This window comes from Pseudopodoces humilis, chromosome 4 (assembly GCF_049639895.1).
Source record: "Pseudopodoces humilis isolate 2021_Gansu_Grassland_sample_001 chromosome 4, ASM4963989v1, whole genome shotgun sequence".
Classification (NCBI taxonomy): Eukaryota; Metazoa; Chordata; class Aves; order Passeriformes; family Paridae; genus Pseudopodoces; species Pseudopodoces humilis.
The window spans coordinates 68,721,457-68,745,937 of record NC_142203.1 but is presented as its reverse complement, the minus strand read 5'-3'; the positions used below and the strand labels follow the sequence as shown (position 1 = coordinate 68,745,937).

General features: G+C 51.8%; 1 protein-coding gene across 1 annotated transcript; it reads right to left on the bottom strand.

Annotated features, from left to right (window-relative positions):
• Positions 1–6,943: 6,943 nt before the first annotated feature.
• LOC102113511 (C-C motif chemokine 21) lies at positions 6,944–10,160 on the bottom strand. The gene is made up of 4 exons (XM_005528059.3): positions 10,034–10,160; positions 9,261–9,381; positions 8,968–9,151; positions 6,944–8,652 (listed from the first exon to the last, which is right to left on the bottom strand). The coding sequence occupies exons 1-3, from the start codon at positions 10,101–10,103 to the stop codon at positions 8,983–8,985; spliced, it is 360 nt and encodes a 119-aa protein (XP_005528116.1). The 5' UTR covers positions 10,104–10,160; the 3' UTR covers positions 6,944–8,652; positions 8,968–8,982.
• Between the last annotated feature and the right edge of the window lie 14,321 nt (positions 10,161–24,481).

Below are 24,481 nucleotides of genomic sequence, written 5' to 3'. Positions count from 1 at the left end.
TCCCTGAGCCCTGCTGCTGCTGCTGTTGCTCCCCACTGCTTATATATCCTTCCAGCCCATGGCTTTCACTTTCTTTTGGAGGTTGGGAAGTTGTAACAAGTCTTACAACAGGCTGGATTCTAATCTTTGAGCAGTTCCCGAACATCCCAGCAGCTGCTTTCCCTGCAGCCAGCTGTTCTGTGGTCCCATAGCCAAACACTCTTTTGCCCTCTCTGCCAGCACTCTGGCCATATGTGCTGCTGGTCAGGACCAGGCAGCTCCAGGGTCCCTTTACCTTGTGAAAGCACCCCAGGGCTCTGGGATGGCACCTGGGGGGGCTCTCACCCCACACATTTCCCAGTGTCTTCACTGAGACATCCGTGGGACATTCACATTAGATATCGCATAGTCTCAACCCTCTGATGCTATGGGGCTTAGAACTTGCCTCAACCCCATTTTTAGGGCATATGTTGGTACTGGGCTGATGACTGTGTCCCCCCCAGAGTCTCCCTGTCTGGTTGCTGAAGCCTGGCTTTCTCCCCTTGCCCTCCCCAGTGCCTGCGTGGGGGCACATCCGAAGCTGGCAGAGAGAGGAGTGCCCAGCCAGCACGCTCTACTCCAGGACCAAGATCTCACAGGCCAAAAGCCAACCTGATTTCCAGGTGTCCCGGGAAATGGGCTCTTGGCCAAAGGCAGCTACAGAGCTTCCTGTAAACAGGTTTTCTCCATGCAAGAGCAGAAATCCCCCACGGAGGCTGTGTGCACAGCTCAGGGTGCCAGCAGCTCACCCGCTGCGTGGGCACTGCTGAGAGTGAGGACCAGCGCTCCCGCTTTGAATCTTCACAGGAGCACAGGGACGGGGGCTGTTTCTCCTTGGTATGGTGACTCACCACCGTGCCAGTGCCAGTGCCACCTGCAGTGATGTCCCTTAAACCAGGCTGCTTCAGTCCCCTGTGGGAGGCAGAGAGCACTGGGGCTCTGCAGCCCAGGGAAAGGATGGAAGGCTCACTGCTGCCAGCAGCTGCCTTCTAGGGAGTTGGAGATGCCAGAGTCAGGGTCTCCTTTGAGGTGCCCAGGGGCAGGACAAACATGAAGGCATCAGATGCACCCAGATAAATTACCACTAACAACAGGAAAAATATTTTGCAACAGGGGCAAACAAACCCTGGAGCTGAGTCTCTATGCCTGCACCTTTCCCTTTGCTCCAGCTTTGGACTGTCCTTGCACCTCAGTGGAGAACAGTGTACAGACCCCTTCCATGTGGATAAATATCTACCCAGGCACAAGGCACACAGCTGGCACCCAGGGATCTCAATGAGTCCCTCTGCTCCTCTCAGCAGCAGGAGAGGCTGTGCCCCTTCCCCACTCCATGGTAAGAAGCAAAAGGAGACTCCAGCCATGCCACCAGACATGGTGCTGTACCCCTGCACTGGCACTGGCACCAGCCTCCTATGTGGGGTGATCTCCTCCATCAGGAAAGAATTGCCTCTGGCTGCTCCCATGCCCCAGCAAGCCAGTGCTGCAGAGAAGCAATCAGGAGAGGGCTGGTGGGCAGGAGGAGTAGCACAAACAGGATGTGCCAGCTTAACTTCAATCAGCACCTGCTGACACTCACAAACCAGCAGCAGGCGAGTTTAGGTAGTGAAGGATTAGCATCCATCATCAGCCCCCGGCTCCCCACAGGTTTGGGGGTGTACGCTGCTTTTGCAACCTGGTCTCTACTTAATCTCCTCAGGACACTGCCAAAGAAATGTTGCAGCAGGGAGGATGACAGCTCCTGGTTGCTGGTGGCCAGAACTGCTCCTAATCCAGAGCCAGCTCCTCACTGGGGGTTGGTCTGACAGTGTGGGGCCCTCTGCAAAGAGTGAGTCCCAAGAGCAGAGCCCTGACCCACTGGCAAGGGGTGCTTGGGGGGCTGCCCAGCAGCAAACCGTCACCTCCTTGCATGTTTAGTGTGATTGACAGACCCTGGAGCACAACCAAGGGCTGTCAGGGGGTGCTGGGAGTCCCGTGCTGTGGGACTCCCCTCCAGGCACTGCTGGGTCCTGCACCCACAGCAAGCACGGGTGTCCTCAGACACCACTTCCCTGGCACAAGGTTTTCCCGCCTGCTGCTGGCTCCCAACTTCCTCTACACCAAAAGGAGTGTGCTGGGTTGGGAATATATCCATCTGGGACTAAACCTCTTAGCCACCTCTGGCTGCAGGGGACCCCCATCCCTCGAGCTGCCCACCACCCCTGCCAATGACAAAGGCAGGAAAGGGAGGTTGTTCTTCCTCATGACAGTTGTCAGGGAGCCAAGTGGGTCAAAGCACAGCAGCTTCACACGCCTCTGCTCCCCAGGAAGAACACCAGAGTGAGGAAAGGGGCTTTCCACTTGCATTGTGAAAGGGGAATGTGGTGTGTTTCCCCCTCTATTGGGGTCAGTAAGATTTCTAAGAAAAGTGTGGTCATCTGTGAAGTGCATCCCAGTGGCATTCAGGAAGGTCACCCATCCCACTCACAGGACTGAGCCTCGGGGACCAGAAGAAGTGGTGGAGATGGGAAAGACAGGGATGCTTCAGGGTCCAGGGTCCCCAGAGGCACAAACAGGCAGAAGATTTGGTGGGGATGAAGGAAGAGCATTGTTGGCACTGATTCATTTAAACCTCTTCCTGAGCAATTAGGGAGCACTGGAGCTCCGGCCCTGAGGACACCACAGGATACAGCATGAGCACTCACGCCTGCAGAAACCTTGGTAATGCAGTTGTTAATTAAAGTGGAAATCAGAAGGGGCTAATGATCCCTGTGGGAAATCCACCCCATCAAAACAGACCATGAGGGTACCACCTTCACCCCTGGGCTCTCCTCAGGGAGCACTGACCATGCTGCTGCCTTCCTGGAGACCTGACAGCCACAGGAGCCGTCAGGACAGCTCTCCCCAGGCTGTCTGGTGGTGGTCTGCCTTCTACCTCTGAGCTACAGAGCTGGAAAGGGCAAAGGGGGAATTTCAGCAAATTCCAGCTACAGCCAGTCCCTGTGGTGGGATCTGGCCTGGCTGCATTAATTTCATTGGGAAATACTGGGAAAACAATTCAGCTGCTTCAATTCCCCTTGCAATTCCCAGCCCATGGCAGCCTCACACAGCTCCCATCACATTCCCAGTCCTGGTGAAGCACAAGGACTGAGGCTACAGCAGCCTATGGGACCCAGGGCCCCACTGGATCTCCTCTAGCTGAGTGAACACAGTCAATCTAATTTAAATGGAGATAAGGGAGAAAAAACAGCAAGTCACAGCTTTGCCCTGAAGTAGCAAAGATGAACCTGAGGATCTGGTTCAGAAGGATTCAAAAGATTCCAATTCCTACTCTGTCTCTAATACTCACTGACTTCAGTGTTGCTAATGTTGAGGTCACCATGAGTGATTTTCAGCAGATCCAAATAAATCTTCAGTTGTGTCTTGCTCTACACTCTTAGGTAAGCAGCAATCTCCCAGGATCTCTGCAATACACATGTCCCCCAGCATCACCTTTGGGCTGTAGTTTCCCATCCAGATGCTTCCTGCAAATAGCACTGAGATGGCAGTGGCCAGTGGGATGCTTCCAGCCCTGACTCCCTGCCATCACTCTGCCTGTCCTCTCTACAACCCTTTCAGGGATTTCAGAGGGGATGACCAGGACAGCTCAAAGACCTGTGCAAAAAAGTCAGCCAATCAGCAATCTTCTTAACAAGCCCTGCATGACTTGGCGAAAGGATGCCTGGTGAGGCCGCACACCCAATTCACCTGTGGACAGATCTACAAGCTTATGGGACAGAACAAACCCCTGGGGGCTGCTCTCACTGCTCTGTTGGCTCTTTGACAATGGGCAGGGGAGACTCTGAGGTTCTTGGCTTGTTGCAACTCTGGGGCAGGGCTCACATTAGCCCCAACACAGGATATCCTCAGAGTACAGCAGATGCTTTTTCACAGCCAAGGAGCAGATCTGCCATGGGGAGGCAAGGATGGGAGACAAGCAGAGGGACCTGGAGGTCTGGGGAAATGGAAGGATGTCCTAGTTTAGGGCAAACTTGGGAGAAAAACTCTAAATGGGGGTTTCCCCAGGGAAGAAAAAAGTTCAAACGACCCCTCCCCCCAAACTGGTCTGGGAAAGGAAAAAAATTTCCTCGGAGAGAAGTGGAAAAAGCTGTTTATTTAACAGAAATTGAATAATATTAAATAATAAAACTTCTTGCTGTTCGATGGGATGGCAAATCTAGGAAAAAAAAGTCCTTTTCATGTGGTGTAGCTCGGCTCGCTCAGGTTCTTATCAGTCCCTCCGGCGCTGGAAAGTGCCGAGGCCCAGGCCCTGGTGGGCCACAGGCCTGAGCTCCCGGGGTTTGGCTGGGTGTTCAGTCCAGAGCAGGTTTGCACAGATCCAGGAAAAAGGGAAAAAAATGTTCAGGGAACTCCTCTGCCCCAGCTAGCTGAAACTAACTAAAAGTCAGAGAGAAGCTCTGTCCTGCAGTGTGTCTGTTCTGCAGACACCACAGTCCAGGAGCGGGATGTGGGGGAGTGATGTTTTTCTTTAACACAAACTGCGTGCTTCTTCTTCCCCCTCTTTCACTCTCAGAGCCAGTCTTAAAGGTGCAGAACTTGATATATAACATAAACCAGACAATTGGAGGTACCAGTATCATAAAGTCACCGCAGGACAAAGGAGGAATAACAGCATGAGACACTCCAAAGCCAAGGGTCTTCAGACAGCAAAACAGAAGGTGGGGGAAGGAAGACACTTGGGAGTTACATGTAGGGAACAAAAGGGTTGTGAGGAATCTCTGGGCTGTGCCCTCTAGGAAAGCATGAATGTCAGGGGATGGCCAGGACTGGGAAACACCTTGGGGCAGGAAGGGTAAGAGCCCCTGTTGCCCACCAGCGACTTTCCCACATGCTCTCTGCTCTCAAGACCACAGGAGAGCAGTGTTGGTGGACAGAACACCAAAAAACACTTTGGGGCTTTACTTGGAATCCAAAGCCCCTCTAACACTTGTGCAGCCCCAAAAGCAGCCCTTGACCCCCATAAGGCTGCTGCAGCCCACTCCTGCTGCTGGGCAAGGACCTGGGATGGAGGGACAGAGCTGGTGTGCCTATGTCCAGGTGAGCCTTGCTGGAGCTCCAAGTGGCATCACAGCCCAGAGCCCTCCACTGCTGGCACAACCCTGGAGCATGGTCTGCACCAGCTAATGACTTGAGCTAATCATTTGGCCTGGGCTCAAGACTTTCTTGGCTGCATTCTGTTTTCTGTCTCTCTTGGCCGCTCTCTGCTGTCACTGGAGCCTTTCTGCTCCAGGATGGCTGAGCTTTCCTAACTCTTCACTCAGCTTAACATTGTTGCAACCTTCCTTCCTTCCTTCCTTCCTTCCTTCCTTCCTTCCTTCCTTCCTTCCTTCCTTCCTTCCTTCCTTCCTTCCTTCCTTCCTTCCTTCCTTCCGCCACTTCCTTCCGCCACTTCCTTCCGCCACTTCCTTCCTTCCTTCCTTCCTTCCTTCCTTCCTTCCTTCCTTCCTTCCTTCCTTCCTTCCTTCCTTCCTTCCTTCCTTCCTTCCTTCCTTCCCCCCTCCCTCCCCCCCTCCCTCCCTCCCTCCCTCCCTCCCTCCCTCCCCTGCAGATTGATTTTACGTCTAGGTGGGCTTTTCTACAGCTCTGCCCACCTACTATCCCAGCACATAGCATCAGGTTTGCCCTGCCCAGGGGTACAGCTTTGCGAATTCCTTTCTGCTGCTTCACCACTGCACCTCCTTAGACCTTCTTCTTCACATCTCTTGTCCCAGATGGGGTCCATGGATTCAGCTCCTTCATGAAGAAGGAATTTTGGTGCCCCACGGAGTACTGCAGCTCATGGCTCATCACTTTTCACAGGGAATCTCCTCAGAGGTGTTTCCCTGGTGCCATCTCACTGTAGCAGCACTGTGACCACCTGTTTCACACCTGCCTCGAGAGGCTCCCATTAACCCTGCCACCTTGTTTTCCTGGAAAGCAGCATTCAGCAATGAATCTGGAAGGGGAGTGCAAACACCTGTGCATGTACAGGCACAGGCACACGTGGGGTTATATTTGTGCATCTGTGCCCGTGCTCACCATGCTTTCCTGAGCATGGGACAAAATCTCATGTGTTTCCAGACCCCAGGTTTTTGGGTAAATTTTAGGGCAAACTAGAATACCACCACTGGCATGTCTTTTTAACCTGTTTTAGCCTAATGCCCTCCTCACATTTAAAGGGGAAAAGCCTTCCTGTGCGGTGTTTCCTTCCACAGCCAGGGATACCAGGGCATAACTCACATGCTGGCTCATTCCTACCATCTTCTCATGCTTAGCTGTTTCTGGTTACAGATGTATTCATCTGGGTCTCATTTCTAGGGAATTTTTGCAACCATTTCACAATCCCCTGACACCACAACCAGCACAAGGAGTTCATTAGAGGCAGGGCTGCTGGATGCAGTGTGTCCCCATCAAACACAGGGCTGCCTCCAGCCCTCCCACAGCACCCTCACCTGACTCCTCTGCAGGTTCCCAGCAGAGCCCAGAGCACAGCCTCATTAGTAACCTGTTTTATTGCTGTTATCCCAAAGCAGCAAGGAGCACAGAGCCCCTGCTTTGAACAAGCAGTGCACATCCAGGATGGGTTGGAGTTAGTGGCTCAGCATGAGAAAAGATGCTGTGTCCAAACCAGTGTTGTGCCCACGTTCACTGGTTCCTCAGAACCCCTCACTGGGGACAGATGAGCAACCAGGATGTCTCCACCTTGTTGGGCAACACAGCTACAAGAGAGGGGACTTGCACTGCTCCCCTGTGCCAGCAGCTCCCAGCCCAAGCACCACAAGGATGCATTGCACAGGAGCACTGCAAAAGCCTGGACCGGGGGAATGATGGTGAGTGGGGCAGGAGAGCACACCACCATTCAACCCTTCCCACCCCACCAAAGCCCATCACAACAGCTGGAACGAGTGGGTTTGGTTATAAAGAATACATTTTATTGCCACACATCCTGTCCAAAAGCTGGTCTGGCAGACAGCCACATGTTCAGTGTGGAGGAGGCAGCAGCAAGGAGACAGCTCAGTGCCTGTCCCATGCTCAGGGCCAGTATCTTTGAATTCACAGTTACTTTGCACAATCTTAAAATGATAAATCTAAATGCCCTCTTAATAAAGCAGTCAAGCCAGATACATACTTAGTAGAAATACTCAGGTACAAGCCTTGCGCCAAAAAACATACAGCCCGTGCTGATACTGTTAAGCTCTGCAAATCCTATTATTGCATTTATATGACTTAATAGACCTTTACTGACCAAAGTCCACATTCAAAATCTCTGCAAGCAGATAGCAGTGATGCTCTAGTACATCTGTTCAATTTGCTCCTTCTCAGCATGCCAGGGAGAGCAGGTTGCAAGCACAGGAAGATGCCAATTTCCCCCCAGCCCTGTCCCAGGGGTCTGTCCCACCTTCACTTGCAGTCTCACCTAAAGGTGCCCTCTACTTAGTGACTTCTCTCACTAAAGGTTTGGGATAGAGCTGCTCTCAAATGGCTGCAGGATGTCTACAATGAATTTTACAAAATCTTTTATTCCCCCACCTTCACAGACTCACATATGTTTTTCACCATGTGAGCTCTTCAGATTTGGTAAGTAAGTATAAGAGAGTTGCTGGTGCTTTTTTTTCCCCCCAGGAAACTAAGCATTTGTCTTAATAGTGTCTGAACCCCGACACAAGCAAAGCCAGGGGAAAGAAAAGGGTAAAATTCCACTAAACCAAACAACTTGTTCTGATTTCATTGCAATTTTGTAGCCAGGGGAGCTAAAAGGGTATAATTCTACTAAATTGAACAATTAGTTCTGATTTCATGGAAATGTCGTACCTAAAAAAGAAAATAAAAAAACTAAAGGGACAAATTGTGGCTATCTTTACCCAAACTACAGTGCAACAGTGCACCATAAAACCTGAAACATTAAAACAGTCCAAACATAGAGCCACACTCTTACCACTGTTACCCCAAAAGTCTCCATCTCAGCTGCTATTAATTGCTCTGCAAAGAAGCACCCAGCCAGCAGCTCAAGTAGGACCACAGGACTCGGGACCTGCCTAGTTCAGCCTCGCAAGCCAAGAAGGAGCAAAGAGATGAGAGGAAAATAAAATGCAGCCATGGTTTATTTGGTAGAAAAAGAAGAGAAATTTTCCAGAAAATCTAGCCTGCAGCATAAAGGCTACTTTGTGAAGCACAAGGAGGCAGAAGCAAAGCCTTTCAGGAAGACTGAATGAAAGCACAGTTTTCAAATATAAATACAAATGTATAATATCCCCCCAAAAAAGTCATAAGAAAAGCGTCCATCCTTCTAGGCTAAATAACTCTCATTCAGTGGGAAGCCTATCCACTTTCCTCTGGAGGCCATGGATCAGCTCCCACGCCCAGGTCCCCACTTATTTGGCTGTGGGACAAGTGGGGACCTGGGTGCCTGCTTTGCTGAGAGCGCCCAGGCACCGCAGGTGCTGGGGGATCTCTGTGTCAGGCATAGCAGCAACATAGAGGTTTTGGGGCAGAGGGAATCCTCCTCAGCCTGCCCCATCCCCGCCCTGGGCTGGCGGGTGGGTGGGTGTGTGGTTTGTGTATGTCCGTCGCCGTTGCCATTGCCGGGCCGGGTCAGTCACCAGTGGGAAGGCATCCATCCTATCAAAGGCAAGGAAGAGGGGGTGAAATGGAGAGGGTCTCAGCGAGATCATCCACCCCAGCTGGGGGCCATTCCCCAGTGTGACCTGCCCTACTCATCCCCAAGCATGCTTTATCCCAGCAGCTCCCAAAACAAATTTAATTTCAAGGCAAGCACAAACCAAGAGAGAGTTGTTCCCTAAGTGCCTCTGTGCTCCAGCCATGGCTCTGACACGTCTCCCAGGCTTTGCACCAGGAGCTGAATGTCCACCCTCCCACACAGAAGGATCTAGAATGGGATGCAGCACCGTCACTCTACTGACCCCCCTCACCTACCTCTTCAGGCCTGACTTAGACCCGCTGTCGCCTCTGCTTCTTGGCTCTGCCCCTGGGACGCTGGGTGTGCCCCTTCTTCTTGTTCTTATCATTTTTGGCCTTCTTGTCCAGGTGCTGCATCAACTTCTGGATAGTGCCGTCAGTGGGAGAGGCACAGATTTTCCTGTTCCTCTTGGTGGTGAACCTGGAGGAGCAGCAGAAAGATTTTCTGGGGGGAAACAGGGGGAGGACAGGGGAGGGTTTGTCTGCAGCCAAACTGTTCCAATTGGCCATGGGCACCACAGGGTACTCACACAACAGCATCAAGCAAACATCCTGACTCGGGTCCCTGGAGGCGGTAGGATGTCACCACACCACTGGGGATGGCTTTCTGGCTATGCTTCAGGCAGCAGTCCGAGGCTGAGCTTCCAATGCCTGTGAGCAAGGAGGGGATGTGGGATTTGGGATCGTCAGCGAGTCAGGACACCTTCAGCACTGAATGCCAGCTGACAGCACAGGACTTGCTTGGTTGGGGTGATCCTGGGCAGCATGTCAATTTAGGAGCTCTCAACCCCAATGTCCAGCTACAGGTCAGACCTGGCCCCAGGAACATGAGACACCACATCCAAGAGTGGTGGAGGGGAAACTGAGGCAGAGATGAGCTCCTTGAAAAGGGGCTGAACCTCGTTCTCCTCCTGTTCTTTTCAGCTTGGGGTGCTGCTGCCCCAGCAGCCACATGCACACAGACACACTCCCAAGCCAAGCAAGCACTGCAAGCCAGTGCCCCAGGCACACACACAGAACCCTGCACACGCACACAGAATGAATGAAAGCACAGTTTTCAAATATAAATACAAATGTATAATATCCCCCCAAAAAAGGCATAAGGAAAGCGTCCATCCTTCACACACACACACGGAACCCTGCGCACACACACACAGAACCCTGCACACACACACAAACCCCACACACCAGCACACTACAAACACCTCCCTCACCACCTGGCACCCTGCGCACACCTCACCGAGTACCCGCACACCCTGCCCCATCCCAGCAGGAGCAGGCAGGAGGGCTCCTTGCCCCTCACCTTGAGCCTGGGTGATGAGGAGGGCGGCAGCCAGCAGCAGCAGCAGCAGCAGGAAGGTGCGGAGAGCCATGGTGCTGCCACGGGCACTGAGCAGAGCAAGGCTTGGGAGCGGGACAAGGTTTGGGAGCAGAACACACACTGCTGCCTCGTGCTGAGGCTGCTCCTATTTATCTCTGGATTCCTTGCTTTCGTTTTCGGACAGCCTGGCAGGCAGCCCACCAGCCGGCCAAGGGCTGGGTGATGCAGAAGTAGAGGGTGGGGGATTCCTGTAAGCTGCAAGCCCCCCTTTACAGACACGTCCTGTCTTGTTCCCAGCTGCCCATCACGGCGTGGGGTGCCAGGTGGGGGACAAGCTGGAGATACAGCTCCCATCACAGATAGATGAGTTTGTGGTCTCCAGTTTCCTACACAGTCTCACAACCTGCCACTACCTGCTCTCAGAGGGTCGGGTGTTTATTCCCATGAAAGGGATCCTGGAAAGTGGCCAAGCCTTCAAAGAAACCAAGGAGTCAACCTGTTTTGCTCCCCCACTTTGTGGTTTGCTTCCAAGCCAAACCACCAACACAAATAATAGGTGAGAAGTGGTTCAAGGTGAGCCCACACCCCTTCCCCCTGAGTCTCCATCCATGCTGGCTGCCTTGGGGACAACCCCAGCTGAACAAAGCTGGGTACAGCTGTAGGGCTGGAATGTGTGAGGGCCAGACTGCAATGGGGCTGGGGAAAACATCACAGCCCACCATATTTTGGTGCTGATATCAGACTGTGGGGAGCTGAGGATGAGTGGGGACCTTGACTAGCTGAAGGAATGTGCTGACAAGGATGTGAAAACCTACAGCAGCATGACTTGACCCTGTGCAGCTGGACATAGCTGGACAGAAGGGGACTATGTAGAAGTCAACCCTGAGAGCTGAACGGGACCCCACAGGAAATTCCTGTGGTGACAGAAGCCATCCAAAGAGATGGTCTTTTTTACTGAACCAAGCCCTGAGCAGCAAGTGTGACACCAGTCAAGCTGGTGGGGAAAGGACAGTCAGACATTTTCCATTTTCTGGTAATTGCCAGAGCATGGTCTGGAAGAGACCAAGGATGGTGTCTTCACAACTGCTTTGGGCAACCTGTTCCAGTGCTTGAAGCATCCCCAAGTTGAAAATATTTCCCGCGCCATTTAATTGGAATTTTCTGTGATGTGTCTGGTGTCGTTGACTCTCACCCTGCTCCAGAGCCCCTCTGAGAAGAGATGGTGTCCCAGCACCACTCCAGCCCCCCTGGACAACCCCCACCAGCAACAAGTTCCCCTTGCCATCATTCACCACCCACTGCTAACAGCCCCTCTTCACTCACCCTGGCCTCCAGTTCCTCGGATAGCTCCAGTCCCCAGCTGTGCACTGGGAGCCCCAGTGGAACGAGCAGCCCTCATGGGGTCTAACCAATGATAATGGGGGTCAAACCCCTTCAAGGCCCCTGCTGCCTGAGAGCTGGGTTGTAACATCAAGATTTTTCACCACTTCCTGATAATGACCCTGATTAATAGTCATCAAGGACAATGAGTAACCCACAAGACCAAAGTCCCAGCTGCTGCAGAAAGCAGAGCTGTGTAAGGTGCCCACACTCTTGTTCCCCTCAGCAGGGAGAAGGCAATGCTGCAGTCATGGATCACCAATTGCCTTGCAGCCCTCTCTTGGGCCAAGGGACCAGCATTCCCCTGGGACTGCCTGAGGCAGTGTGCCAGGGCTGCACTTGTGGGGCTTCCTCCATCACTCATGCATGGAAGTCCCAAGCCGGGGAGCACCCACGTGCCCAGCACACAGATAGGGGAGGCAGCTCCCCACACACTTGTGCAACACAGAGACTGCTGTGTCTGTGTCTGTTACTGGGGCAAGCAGCCAGCATGGGACATGGGCAGTAGCAGGTTGTCTGCAAGTGCATCTCCCCAGGGTACTTGGCAGCATGGGGAATGAGTCCCCAGAGACATTCTGTGTGCTGTCACCAATCCCCCTAATCCCAAAGCATTGGTGGCATCAGGACAGGACAGAAAAAGGAGAGCCCTGCAGGTACTCAGTACCTTTCCAGCCCTTACTTGTGCAGATGGCAGTGCCTGGGTGCTCTCAGAGAAGCCCAGGAGAGCTTTGCAGTTCCAGCACAGAGCCCAGATTCCTTCCTTGCCCACTCCATGTCCCGCTATGGCAGCAAGCTCCTGGAAAGTCCCTGGCTCTCTGAGTGTTTTGAGGACACTGCAGCAGCAACCTCTGGCCAGAGGCCAGCCCCAAGCACGGTCTGAGCTGCTGAGTAGGGCCAGGGCGCGTGTTTCCATTCCCAAAGGCATCAGTCTTTGGCAACTCCCTGTTGCTGTGACTTGCACCTCTAACAAAGTATCTGGATGAGCAGACTCTCACTCTTTCCAGGGAAGGTGGTTGGAGAGGTCCCAGGAAGGAAAGGGGTACTTAGCAATTGCAGACACATCTGCATGCGTGAGCAGCAGGGCCCCTTGGAAATCAGTCTGGGGGTCCATGAGAGTCTCCCCTTCTGCCTCCCTCCCCTCAGAGCATCTTCCTTCACTCCTTCCTCTTGATATGCCTTTCTCTGCCACCTGCTCCCCCAGCCCAAGGAGAAAGAAGGGAGCTTCTGGCAATGAGAGATGAGTGAGCATCCCTCACTCATTGCAGGGTTGACTGAATTTTGGGATACAGAGGAACTGACAGCAGGGGGGTAGAGACAAGCCTTTGAGGGGTCTCAAACACCAGCAGCCTCCAGCAGCTGGCCAGGCACAATTTCTTGCACATAACTGATTCCTGGACCTGGGCTTCTGCAGTCACCATATTTTTCCATAGCTCATAGGTGCAGGATGGAGGCAGACACAGGGAGGGATACACAGCCAGACAGGATGCCCTCTGAGGTGTCTCAGCTATGGAGAATCTTTCTCTGAATACAGGATCTGTGTCTGAGGCTGTACAGAGCCATTGCAACAAGGCTTTGATGCCTCCAGCTACCCCTATGTCCAGGCAGCCCAGCTCCAACCCTTTGCATCCCTGCGGTGAAGGAACTTCCACAGTGTAAGAAGAGGGGAGGGTATCCTAGGCAGAGTCTGTGATGTCCTCACACACAGAGTGCACAGAAACAGTGGGACCATAGCAAAAGACACTTCACTACCTTGCTTATGATCCTTTCCCAGGCAGTAAAACCACTGTAGCAGCCTGTAGGAGCTCTCTCAAGCCTCAACCTCAAATGCTTCCCAAGTTTGCACCCTGCACCAGAGCACCAGAGCTCCAGGGCTTGGAGCTCATCTCTGGATTACTTCCCTGGTTTCTAGCATCACAGTTTCCTAGCATCTCAACCTATATTTCCAGATCTGTTCTCCTGAGCACTCAGCCCTCTGCTCATCCACACCTGGACTGACCATCAGCCCTGGAGAAGCCTCCAGCTCTGTCCCACTTAACCAGACTGCAGAGTCTGCTTCTCAGGCAGCTCAGGGCTGGGAGCAGAGGTTCCTCAAACTAAAGGCATCAACCAACAGGACTGGGAATTTCCGAATCCTTGTGGATGCTGCCTCCCAAATTAAAGTCACTACTGACAGGAACAGGGTCTCACAGTTCCTTTCAACCCGCTGACCAGCAAATTCCTTCCTGCAGAGGCCCCGATTCCCAGGACCCAGCACAGAGGTAGTTTGCAAAGCCCATCATGGAAAACCCCTGTGTCTGGGAAGGGGAGCAGGCTGCCAGGCACAACGTATAGAAATGTCAAACAGCGACACATTCCTAGGGATGCGGGAAAGAATTGCTGGAAGCTGGCGGCACACGAGCCGGGCAGGCTGCCTGCTGGCTGCTGCTCCGTCCCCGGCCTTCAGCGAGGCCAATGGGAAGAGCAGGATAAGCACAGCGTGCTGAGAAGGGCAAGGAAACAGCTCCTCAGGAGTGCACGGCTGCCGAAGACAGCTGGGGTGGGAGAGGGTCTTCAGCCTTGAAAAGTTTGCCCCACACACACTCTTTGTTTCCCCAGAGGGAAAGCTGATCTCCCAGCCTGGTGCAGGTTATTCCTTTGGTTGCTAGCATGACTACAGAGTGGCTCAGGCTTAAGGCAGGATGCTGGAAATGTTCAGGGGCTAAATGAACAGGATGAGAGGGACCTGAGCAGATCCTGCACCCTGGAACAGTGCTCTCTTCCCATGGCATCTTCTGCAGAATGTGCAGTACTGCACACAGTGCTTGCTCAAATCCAAAATCAAGGGACTGGGCAAGTTTTGCGTCCCCATGGGAAATGCATGGCCAGAATTGCTCAGTTCTCAGTCCCTGACTGAGGCACATGGCATCCTTTGGACTGTGGCTGTTGTGAGTGTGCACTATGCCACCAGAAAATATTGGGGAGATGGCTCAGAGCCTGGGCCTTTGTGGCATGGTGGAGACCATGGGGTGGCCAAGAAAGGAAAAGCGGGACAAGGCAGAGAGTGAGAGACATTTCAAGGAAGAGAGGTTCAGCTCTTGCACAATCCTCCAAGAACACTATCCCTCTCAGCTAGTCCTCATCCCTTCCACCAGCCACAGGTACAGTCTCTCTTCCATCAATACGGGAAGTACATCAATACTCCATCCAGAAATCCCACAGGTCCTCGTATGGAAGCGTAAAACTCAGTGGAAAGTACTGGCGCCAGCCCAGCCTTCACTGAAAGTGGAGATGGAACAAGCCATAAATCCTCTCACGGCAAGGCAAGCAGCAGCTCCCAAAGCAGGGCACAGCGTGTGCCAGCCGAGATGGAGCTCTGCGCGGTGGGAGATGGGTGGGTTGGACAGGCACTGCCCGGGATGGGATGCGCAGATGCATGCGCTTCATGTGAAGGCATCGCTCTGGCGTGTGAATCCACAGAGACTTGAGAAGCTGCTGGGAAAAAAAGCTGTCTGAGCATTTTTGGAGAGGAAACTGCTCCTTCCCTCTTGGGATGTCAGACTTTGACACCAGGCAGAGCCTCACTGCAGATGCCCGGCAGCTTGCTCTGCCCCATGCTTCTGGCACGAGCTCACCTCCCTGGGAGCTTGAACCAGAGGAAACAGCAGCTGACACATTCAGTGAGTTCATCAGTGGGGTTGGCGGGGGACTGTGTGTGTGGACATAGAGGAATTAAAGACAGCCAAAGGGAAATGAAGCAAAACATCGAGAAGGCTCTGGAGATTTTGCAGAAGACATTACAGCAAGTCATAAACTAGGAAGTAGATATGTTTCAGCCAAGACTGGAAAACACCAGGGAAGGACTCTTTCGGTGGCTCAGCCAGACACCCCAGCCAAGGAAGCAGCTGCCCAGGCAGCAGTAGAAAAGGCAAACAGCAGAGAGAAAGCAGAGAAAGGAGATGAAGCCCCACAGCAGAAGGAGGTGTCAGGTACCAACACCAGGCAGAGACCCACCATGTTGCTTGCCCGTTTCATGGGCCATGAGCATCAGGACTTGACATCAAGGAGCACCAGTACCAGGAGGACACCTGAATAGTCATTGGCCAAGTTGTTCCCAGCAGCCTGCACAGAAAGGAAACAGCTGTTGGAAGAGAGGAAAGTGGATAGGGAGGCTCTGGGAGCTCGGCTATGCCGGGGACAATTCTCTTCCTGTATGGATATGGTTAAAAGATAAGAAAAAGTTATATACTCCAAGCTTAATTATAACTGGCCATGAACAGCGGTTCAGAGCAGTAGGGCAGAACAACAGAGCCTTCAGAATTTGGCAACAGCTGGCTCCACCACAAGGCCAGCGCTAGAAGAAATGAGGAGTGACTTGAGGGTCATTTTGGCACCAGCCAAATATGATTTACACTGAGGGAACACCCTGCAGCACCCAGGAGACCTGCACAATGCAGAGCACCCTCCTCCCAGGCACACACAGAGCAGGGACTGACCCAGGCACACCACACACCTGGGGAGCCAAGACTAGCTGCGTGACCTAGCCATCACCTGATACATCATCAAATGGATGTGTCCAAGAGGATGCAGAGGACACATCCTAAACATGGGGGAAAACATTGTTTGGAGCTGGGACACTGCTCAAGGCACCGCAACCAGCCAGCATCTTGTGGTCCAGCAGGTGGCTGCAGGCAGTGTGTGAGGGGCTGGGAATAGTGGAGGGGCTGGAAATTCCCTTTAGGGATTCCAGGGATGCCCCTGGAGCAGGCAGGCATCTATATACAGCAAGGGAAGAGCTGCAGGCCCAGAAGCCGTGACACCTCCTGGCAGCAGCCATCTGCCAAGGCCCCACAGATCCTGCAATGGCAGTCCTGGAAAAGTCACCCAGACAGCTTGAGAGATCCTCTTTGATGGTATCTGGCTCAGGCATCAGCTCAAAGAGCAGGCACACCATCATACCCACTGATGGGCTGCATCCCAGTGCCTTGGTAGCAGAGGACACCTTGCTTGCTGCAGAGATCTGGTGGGTTCATGGCTTCCATACTGAGGATAAGTGCAGGTCCTGTTCCATGTCCTCCAGAAGTAGCTGACTGTGGTCACAGTCACAAAGGGGAAATCCCCCACCAACAATACCAAGAGGGCTGCAGCCCCAATTTCCAACTGTGCAGGACTCTGCTTGAAGACTGGAGATCCCTGTGATAGTTGCCAGCATTGTAAACCCCACATGGTGCCTCAAGGCAAAGTTATAAAGGCAATAAAGATGTTTAAAGAGGTTTGAGAAACCAGTTTATACGGTTGGCATTTATCAGTAGACAGGGAGAGCATCTTCAGGACAGGTTGCCCAGAAAAATTTGTGAATGTCTCATCCCTGGCAGCGTTCTAGGCCAGGTTGGATGGAGTTCTGAGCAATCTGGTCTAGTGGAAGGTGCTTCTGCCCATGTCAAAGTGGTTGGAATGAGATGATCTTAAGGGTCTTTTCCAACCCAAATTATTCTTTGATTGTATAATTTGATGCTGCTGTCTCCATTGACTGCAGCTACCTCCCATGGAACAGCAGATCCCTTACACAAATACCACAGCCCCTGAAGCCCCTCAGGACACAGCTCTGGCAGATGTGACCTCTCCCATTCCCTCTGGAGATGAGATGAGGTCAGATCGAAATCTCCCCATGGGTTTTCAGACACAAAAACTGTTCTGCCTGTTCCCATCTCCACCTGCTCTTGGGTTCAAGGCTGAGTTGGGCAGAGCATGTCCCACCAACAACCGAGGGCAAGGGGGAATGGCTTCAAATGGAAAGAGAGTAGGTTTAGATAAGACACTAGAAAAAAAATCTTTACTGTGAGGGTGATGAGGCACTGACACAGGTTGCCCAGATAAATTGTGAATGCCTCATCCCTGGGGGTATTCAAGGCCAGCTTGAATGGGGGTCTGAGCAGCCTGGTCTAGTGGAAGTGGAAGGCCCATGGCAGGGGGGTTGGAACAACATGGTCTTTGAAGTCCCCTTCCAACCCAAGACACTCTGTGATTCTATGAACTCACAGAGTGGCCTCACCCTCCCATCACAGCCCTGAGGTAACACAGCCTTAACTTAAAATAGGCTGATGAGCTGTTGTGGGTTAACCCCAGTAAGAAGTTAACATATGGCTCACTCAATCCCTGCCAAGTGGAGTGGAGGAGAGAATCAGAAGGGTAAAAGTCAGAAAACGCATGGCTTGAGATAAAAGAAGATTTAATAGGTAAAGCAAAAGCTGCATGCACAAGAAAAACAATATAAAGAATTAATTCACTTCATCTCATCAGGAGGCAGGTGTTTACCACTTCCAGGAAAGTGTTTATCATGCTGATGAAGTAAATACTTCATCACGTGTGGTGGCTGTTAGGAAAGACAAATGCTGTAACTCCAAAAACCTGCCCTTCCTTTCTTTCCCACATTTTATTGCTGACCACAACACCATTGGTATGGGCTACACCTTTGATCTGTTGGGGTCAGCTGTCCCAGCTGTGTCCACTCCCCACTCCTCATGCACTCCCAAATTATAAGAAAGGCATTGAGACTATGCAAACACTGTTCAGCAATAACAAAAACATCTCTGTGTTATTAACACTGGTTTTGATCACAAATGTAAAACACAGCACCATATGAGCTAGTATGAAAAAAAATTTACTCTTTCCTGGACAAATCCAATGCTATATTCCCCCCTTGTCCGATACCATTTAGATTATGTTCACATCTCATGCCACCCAATACTCCCTCATTAAACTCTCTCCCCTTTCCCATCCTTTGATTTACAAACAGGCATCAATCCTTAGTCTATTTGCCATCCCTGTAAAACATCTACAAAGTGATCGCTGAATTCACTTCATCCATGACTTTGGGCTCCATCTGTAATGGTAGTCACTGGGGCAGGAAAGGGAGTGTCCTGGGTGGAGTTACTGGGCACCAAAGCCAGCTCAGATGGGGTCATTACTGCCCTTGTGCCTCTTCTTGTGAGGCCTGCCCTCCACTGTCACAGGGGGTTCCTGATACAGAAATTCCCACAACATGCGACTCAAATCCCAGGTTACCACAACGCAAGGTGACCATTTCCACTTCGGGTCTCTCAGGGTGTAACACTGTGATGAAGCCCTCCCCTTGCCCCTGCTCTGCTGTAGTCTCATCCATGAGCCCACATCCCTTTAGGAGAAAGCCTACTGTGATGTGCAAATATTCATGGCCCCCGAGCCATAAAGTGCTCCGGCATGGCTTTATCCATGGCCAGAGATGCTTCACTGCGTACCTGCTGCAACACGAGCTCACCACAGCCACAGACACCTTGGCATGCACCACATCCACACCCTAGGGACTCCATCAACAGGTCACAGTCCCTTTTCTAGGAGTTCACACTGGACTGACAGCCTGCCCAGCACAGCAGCCCTGGCCATCTGCCAGCCCAGGCCCATTGGCATGGATGTTACTGGAATGTTCCCATGCACAGCACAGGAAGGTGAAAAGCTGCACAGCACCTGCAGCAAACTGCAAGAGCAAAAAGCAGCCACTGACAAGCACTAGGGTCCAGTAAATATATATATATCCAGTATATATATATGATACTCGAGTATCAAGCAAGCAAACCCTGCAGCAAGCACAGGAGCTCTGCCCATTGACAGCTAAATAACAATACAGATATAAATTCCGTCTGACATACTCCAATCAAACCTGTCATTATCTCAAATGCTTTGAGCACCATACTGGGTGCCAAAAAGACCTTTATCCCAGACACAACCAGGACATCTGCCATATGTCACATGAATACTTTTCCATTCCTGGTAAGTGATTCACACTCCAGCTATGCCTGTGATACTGTGGAAGCCTCAGGAAAGGACAAAGTGCAAAAGCCAACCTTCTTCTGCCACTGAAGTCAAGATACAACAGTCAGGGAGATTTAATTTGATAGGCATGAAAATGGGAGCAACAGTTAGGTTCAGCCTGTCCAACCACAGGCCAGGAGCTGTCATCAACATGATCGATCAAGTCCATTCCTCTTCTGTAAGCACAGCCCAGAGAGCCCTGTTGTCCATCACTATGCTCAGTATCAATAATTTCAATGGCCAAAATAACCTGTACTTACAAAATGTGGGTCTGCCACAAACACTGGGGAATCACAAACAGGGTATTGGAGCTGATGTGCCCTTCTGCATCAGGGGGACTGCTGACATCACCCAGCTTTGGAGTCAATCTCTCAGGAAAAATAAAGTGATAAGGCATTGAAAAAAGGATGAGGAGGGACACACCTGAAGGATGGGATGACATCCAGAGGGACCTGGACAAGCCCTACAAAGGAACCTATGGGAACATCATGAAGACTAACAGGACAAAGTGCTGGTGCTGCACCTGGGTGAGAACAGCCCCCGGTATCAGCACAGGCTGGGCATGAACAGACCCAGAGCTGCCCTGCCCAGAAGGACCTGGGGGTGCTGGTGGGTGAGAGGCGGAACATGGCCCGGCCATGGCACTCACAGCCCAGAGAGCCAAACGTGTCCTGGGCTGCATCCAGAGCCCCGTGGGCAGCAGGGGAGGGAGGGGATTCTGCCCCTCTGCTCTGCTCTGCTGAGACCCAGCTGGAGCATCCAGAGCTGGGGTCCCTGCACAGGAGGGACAGGGACCTGCTGGAGCCAGCACAGAGGAGGCCACCAAGATGATCAGAGGGATGGAACACCTCTCATATGAGGAAAGAGCTGGGATTGTTCAGCCTGCAAAAGAGAGAGCTCCAAAGAATTGTGGCCTTCCAGTACCTGAAGAGAGCCTAGAAGGAAGATGAAGAGAGACAATGTACAAGGGCATGTAGTGATAGAACTAGGGAGAATGACTTCAAACTGAAAGAAAGTACGTTTAGGTTTGACATCAGGAAGAGGGTGTTGAAGCACTGGCAAAGGTTGCCCAGAGAAGCTGTGGATGTCCCATCCCTGGCAGAGTTCAAAGCCACGTCGGATGGGGCTCTGAGGAACTTGGTCTAGTGGAAGGTATCCCTGCCTGTGGGGGAAGGAGTTTGGAATTAGATGATCCTTAAAGTCCCTTCCAACTCAAATCATCCTATGATTCTGTGCTGCTGGCTTATATCCAAGCAAGAACCTCTGTTTTGGCACTGGGGAGCATTAATAGAGGTCTCTATGGGGCAGGAGACTGGTGTGCTGCCTTCACAGGTGCCCAAACACATAGTGTAAACACCAGATGTCCCATGACAATATTCATCAAGCCCATTTGCCATCTCAAAGCTATAGGGCCAAGCCAGAGAGCTGTAGACAGTTTTCCCTCAAGTCTGTTCCCCACAATAACTGTGATGATGAGCTCTCATGGGTACAACATCCAGCTTCCGTGACCAACACTCCACAGAAGAAGAAACATCAGGTACAACTTCTATCTAGTGTATCACAAGGAAATCCTACAGTGGGCAGCTAGCTTTTAACTCACAGCTTTCCCAGGAAAGGAGAGCTGGTGTCATTTGTGGAGATGGGAGAATATTTCCAAATACCCAGGCAGCCCGAGGCCCCTCAGCTGGTGCCATCAGGTCAGAGCTCAGGATGAACTTGACCCAAATGTCTATTGTACTCCTGGGCTCCCAAATAATGAGCATCTTCTTACTCCACAGGATGAAGTTGCCCTGTAAAGAGGATCTTACCTGGAAAACAGTGAGGAAGCTGGCATCTCTTCTGAAGAAGAGCCCAAATCTTTCCTCTCTAAACCAGAAAGATGAAAGAGAAATCTGCTTTGGCTCATCTGGTACTTCCCACAGCCCAGAGCTGCTCTGTCCTGATGGACTGGTGTGTTCTGTCTTCATCCTTGTCATGTGTCTCCAGAGCCTTGGCAGGCAGACACAGTCAGGAGGTCACCCAGCTTCTGGCCCTACAGTTTTTCCCTTGCTGTAAACAGCCACTCGCAATCCCCAGCCCCAAAGGGAATTTCCATCCCCTCTCCCTGCTCCTGGATCATCACACATTGCCAGCAGCCACCCACCAAACCCCAGAGCTCAGCTTCTGGCTGGCTCAGTGTTTTCCCTGTGGGCTGGTGGGTGCCCCTTCTCTTCTGAATCCCTTTAGCAAACAGTTCAGTGTGAGACAGTGAGGTGGTCTCAGCACATCCAGGGCTGTTGTGGCGTGTTCCCACTGGACAGAGGGACATCCCTGTGCATTCCAAGCTGGTCTGTCTCTGGTGGCCCAGCTGATGGCTATCTCTGAACAAGCCCAAGGAGCCCTGCACTCTGTACTGAAGGTCCAACTCCACATCTTAGGAACAGGGGTCCCATTCCTGCCTCCCCCTATGGGTCTTGCCCCAACACCTTTGTTGCAGAGCAGATCCTACAAGTTGCAGGAGTCTGGAGGAACTCAAGGTTGCCAAGATGAAATTCTGACCAGATTATGCCCCATGTATCCCACCGGTAACTGACTGTGGTTGTAATCAGGACGGGAATTTTGTACTCCTAGAAAGATCACAAGGGCCATGGCCCTAATTCCCATCTGCACAGGGCTCTGCTCCAGTGCTGAAGGTCTCTGTGAGAGTTGCCAACATTGCAAAACAGCTTCCCTGGAGGGAGTACGGGAAGATGTACAAACTAGCAGCAGAGGACTGTGTGCCAGTGCAGTGTTGAAAGCTTTGGGGATGTTCTTGCTCTCTCTGAATTTACCCTGTGCTCCCACCTCTGGAAGCAGGACTGATGAGGGGTCTGCAAGCCCTGAGCCCATTCCCCTGCTGAGCTGCATGCCAGCTGCCCAGAGTGAGGACATTTGCACTAAAATCTTGGGAAACCAAACTTGTCCTCCCTCCTCACTGCACAGTGTAGCATCTCTTCATGATACAACAGCCAGAGCTTTGTGGCCAGAGATGGAAACACAGGGTTGGAGAGAAAATCCAGAGTAGAAGAGGCAAGAAGAGTTCAGAACATTTCTTGCTGCTTCTGGATGGACATGGACAGAGGTCATGGTTATCCATGATGCTGGCATGTTGTGTTGTGGGGGTTTAGAGCTCCAGATAAGGAGCTTCAAACCTCACACAGACACCACCATCCTCTCATGCCTTCAGAATCCTGAAATGGCCCCACATGCTTTTTTGACAGCAAAATTTCCTTTGGGCCACCACCTGTATTTGCCCTTCCAAACAGCAGGACCTCAGCAGGATCACATCTGCCCTTGCTAGAGGGGTGACAGCACTCAGGAGAAGGAAATGAGGATGCAATCCTCAGCATAGCCACACCCCAGTCTGACAGGATACCCTGAACACACCTGCCGTGAGAGACTCCCTCTCTGCTGCTGCAGAAGTTGTGTGACCACCTCAGCTGCCTCACCCTGTGCCAGGACAGCACCAGCACATGTAAAGATTGGTCAGATCTGGGGAGCAGGATTTGGGGCACAATGCAGAAGTGCTTGAAAACACACAAGACACTTCACTCTCAAAAGAGAGAGGATGGTACAGAGAGATGTCCAAACTCACACCTCTGCCTGTCTCCAGCTTCTCATGAAACTCTGTTCAGGGGACCCCAACAGGACCCCAACATGCCACCATCAGTCCGTGACACTAACCCAATCTTCTCCCAGTCTCTCATTAAGTGCCTTTTCGTCTTCCATCCCCATGATGCTAGCTTCTCACTGCCTGAGATAATAGATCTTCCTGGAAACTAATGAAATTTCCAATTGCCCACATATCACAGGGAACTAAAAGATTAAGCATTTCTTAGGAATAATGAGCCTGAGTGGAGTGTCCAGCTGAGATCGCACACAGCCGTGTTGGCAAGAGCTCTTCAAAGATAAGGGTAATGCTCCAAACATCCAAGCAAGCTCTTGAAGGTCAAGTTGTTCTCCCTTCCCACTTGATGTTATCTGCCTTGGGATCTGCTGGGTCACACAGAGACTTCCAGAAAAAAAATCTGTCTTATTTCAAAAGTTTTGATTTCCAGAGACATCCTTCAGCCTGTGTGAGTTCTGTGGACAAAGTGCCTCACCAGACACATGCACCATCTTTCTAGTCACCCCTGTACCCCTGTCAAATACTGGCAAAACATTTTCTTCTAAATCTTCTGGAAATTCCCACTGTCCTGAGACTTGGCTGATGCCTATCCTCATCATGTTTTGCTGAAACAGACATTCTATATATGCTAAAGAAAGTGATGAGGGACATCAGAAGAGCTTTTTTCAGGTGAGTGCAGCCTGTCTCTAACATTGTACCCCCAAACCTCGCTTTAAGAACCTCCCTGAAACACTGTGCTGGGTTCATCCACCTCCACCACAGTCCCTGCACTGTGAGACACTCCAGAGTGCTGGTCTTAGGCTTGCTGAGAAGACATGGCTGCAGAAGGCTACAGCTGGTGGACCTGCAGCCCAGACCCACTCCAAGCCCACTAGAGAATCAGCACCATCCCTTGTGGGTTCCCATGAAGGCAGCAACACTTCTTGCCCAAAAGCAGGTACACTGTGATCTGCACTGTGCAGGACTAAGACTGAGTAACCCACTGGTCTCCCCCAGCTTTAAATACCAACCCATTTAAGTGGAAGCCCAGACAAACAAGAAACAAGGGGAGATGTGGTACCCACACTTTCTTCTGCCCTCACATCCCAGCCAGGGCTCTCTTGCCCCTCCATGGATGCCAGAGCATCTACTGGGCAAACACACTACCTGCTCCCTTTACCCACTCCAAGGATACCCCTATAAAGCGCTGTCCTTCCAGTCCCTCAGCACTAAACTCTGAGCTGCAATTTCTGGGAAGCTTTGGATCTCACATATGTTTGTCCCATTTCCCCAGCTCGCCAGCTGCCCAGCTGTTCCTTTCCATTTGAGCTAATCACAGAGATTAAGGCAAAGACCCAGCCTGGAAGGTTTGCAAACAGTTTCAGCCTGCTTCTGCAAGCAGCTTTTGCAGTCACACTCGGGCACAAAAGCACATGGGCTAATAAACACTGGAGCATCTGTGAAGGGAATTCCCAGGAAGGGCTCGGAGCTAACCCAGGCAAGTTAGCCACAGCCTGGGGACACTGCAAACCATAGGGTGACCAGGCACATGCCCTTCAAAGGGGAAGAAAAGAGAGACAGCAAGGCTGGGGGAAAGATGC

Coding starts and splice junctions, on each gene's coding strand:
- LOC102113511 (XM_005528059.3), bottom strand. CDS start 10,103: ATGGCTCTCCGCACCTTCCTGCTGCTGCTGCTGCTGCTGGCTGCCGCC. Junction 9,382..10,033: donor CCTCATCACCCAGGCTCAAG/GTGAGGGGCAAG, acceptor CCTTGCTCACAG/GCATTGGAAGCTCAGCCTCG. Junction 9,152..9,260: donor TGTTTGCTTGATGCTGTTGT/GTGAGTACCCTG, acceptor CTGCTCCTCCAG/GTTCACCACCAAGAGGAACA.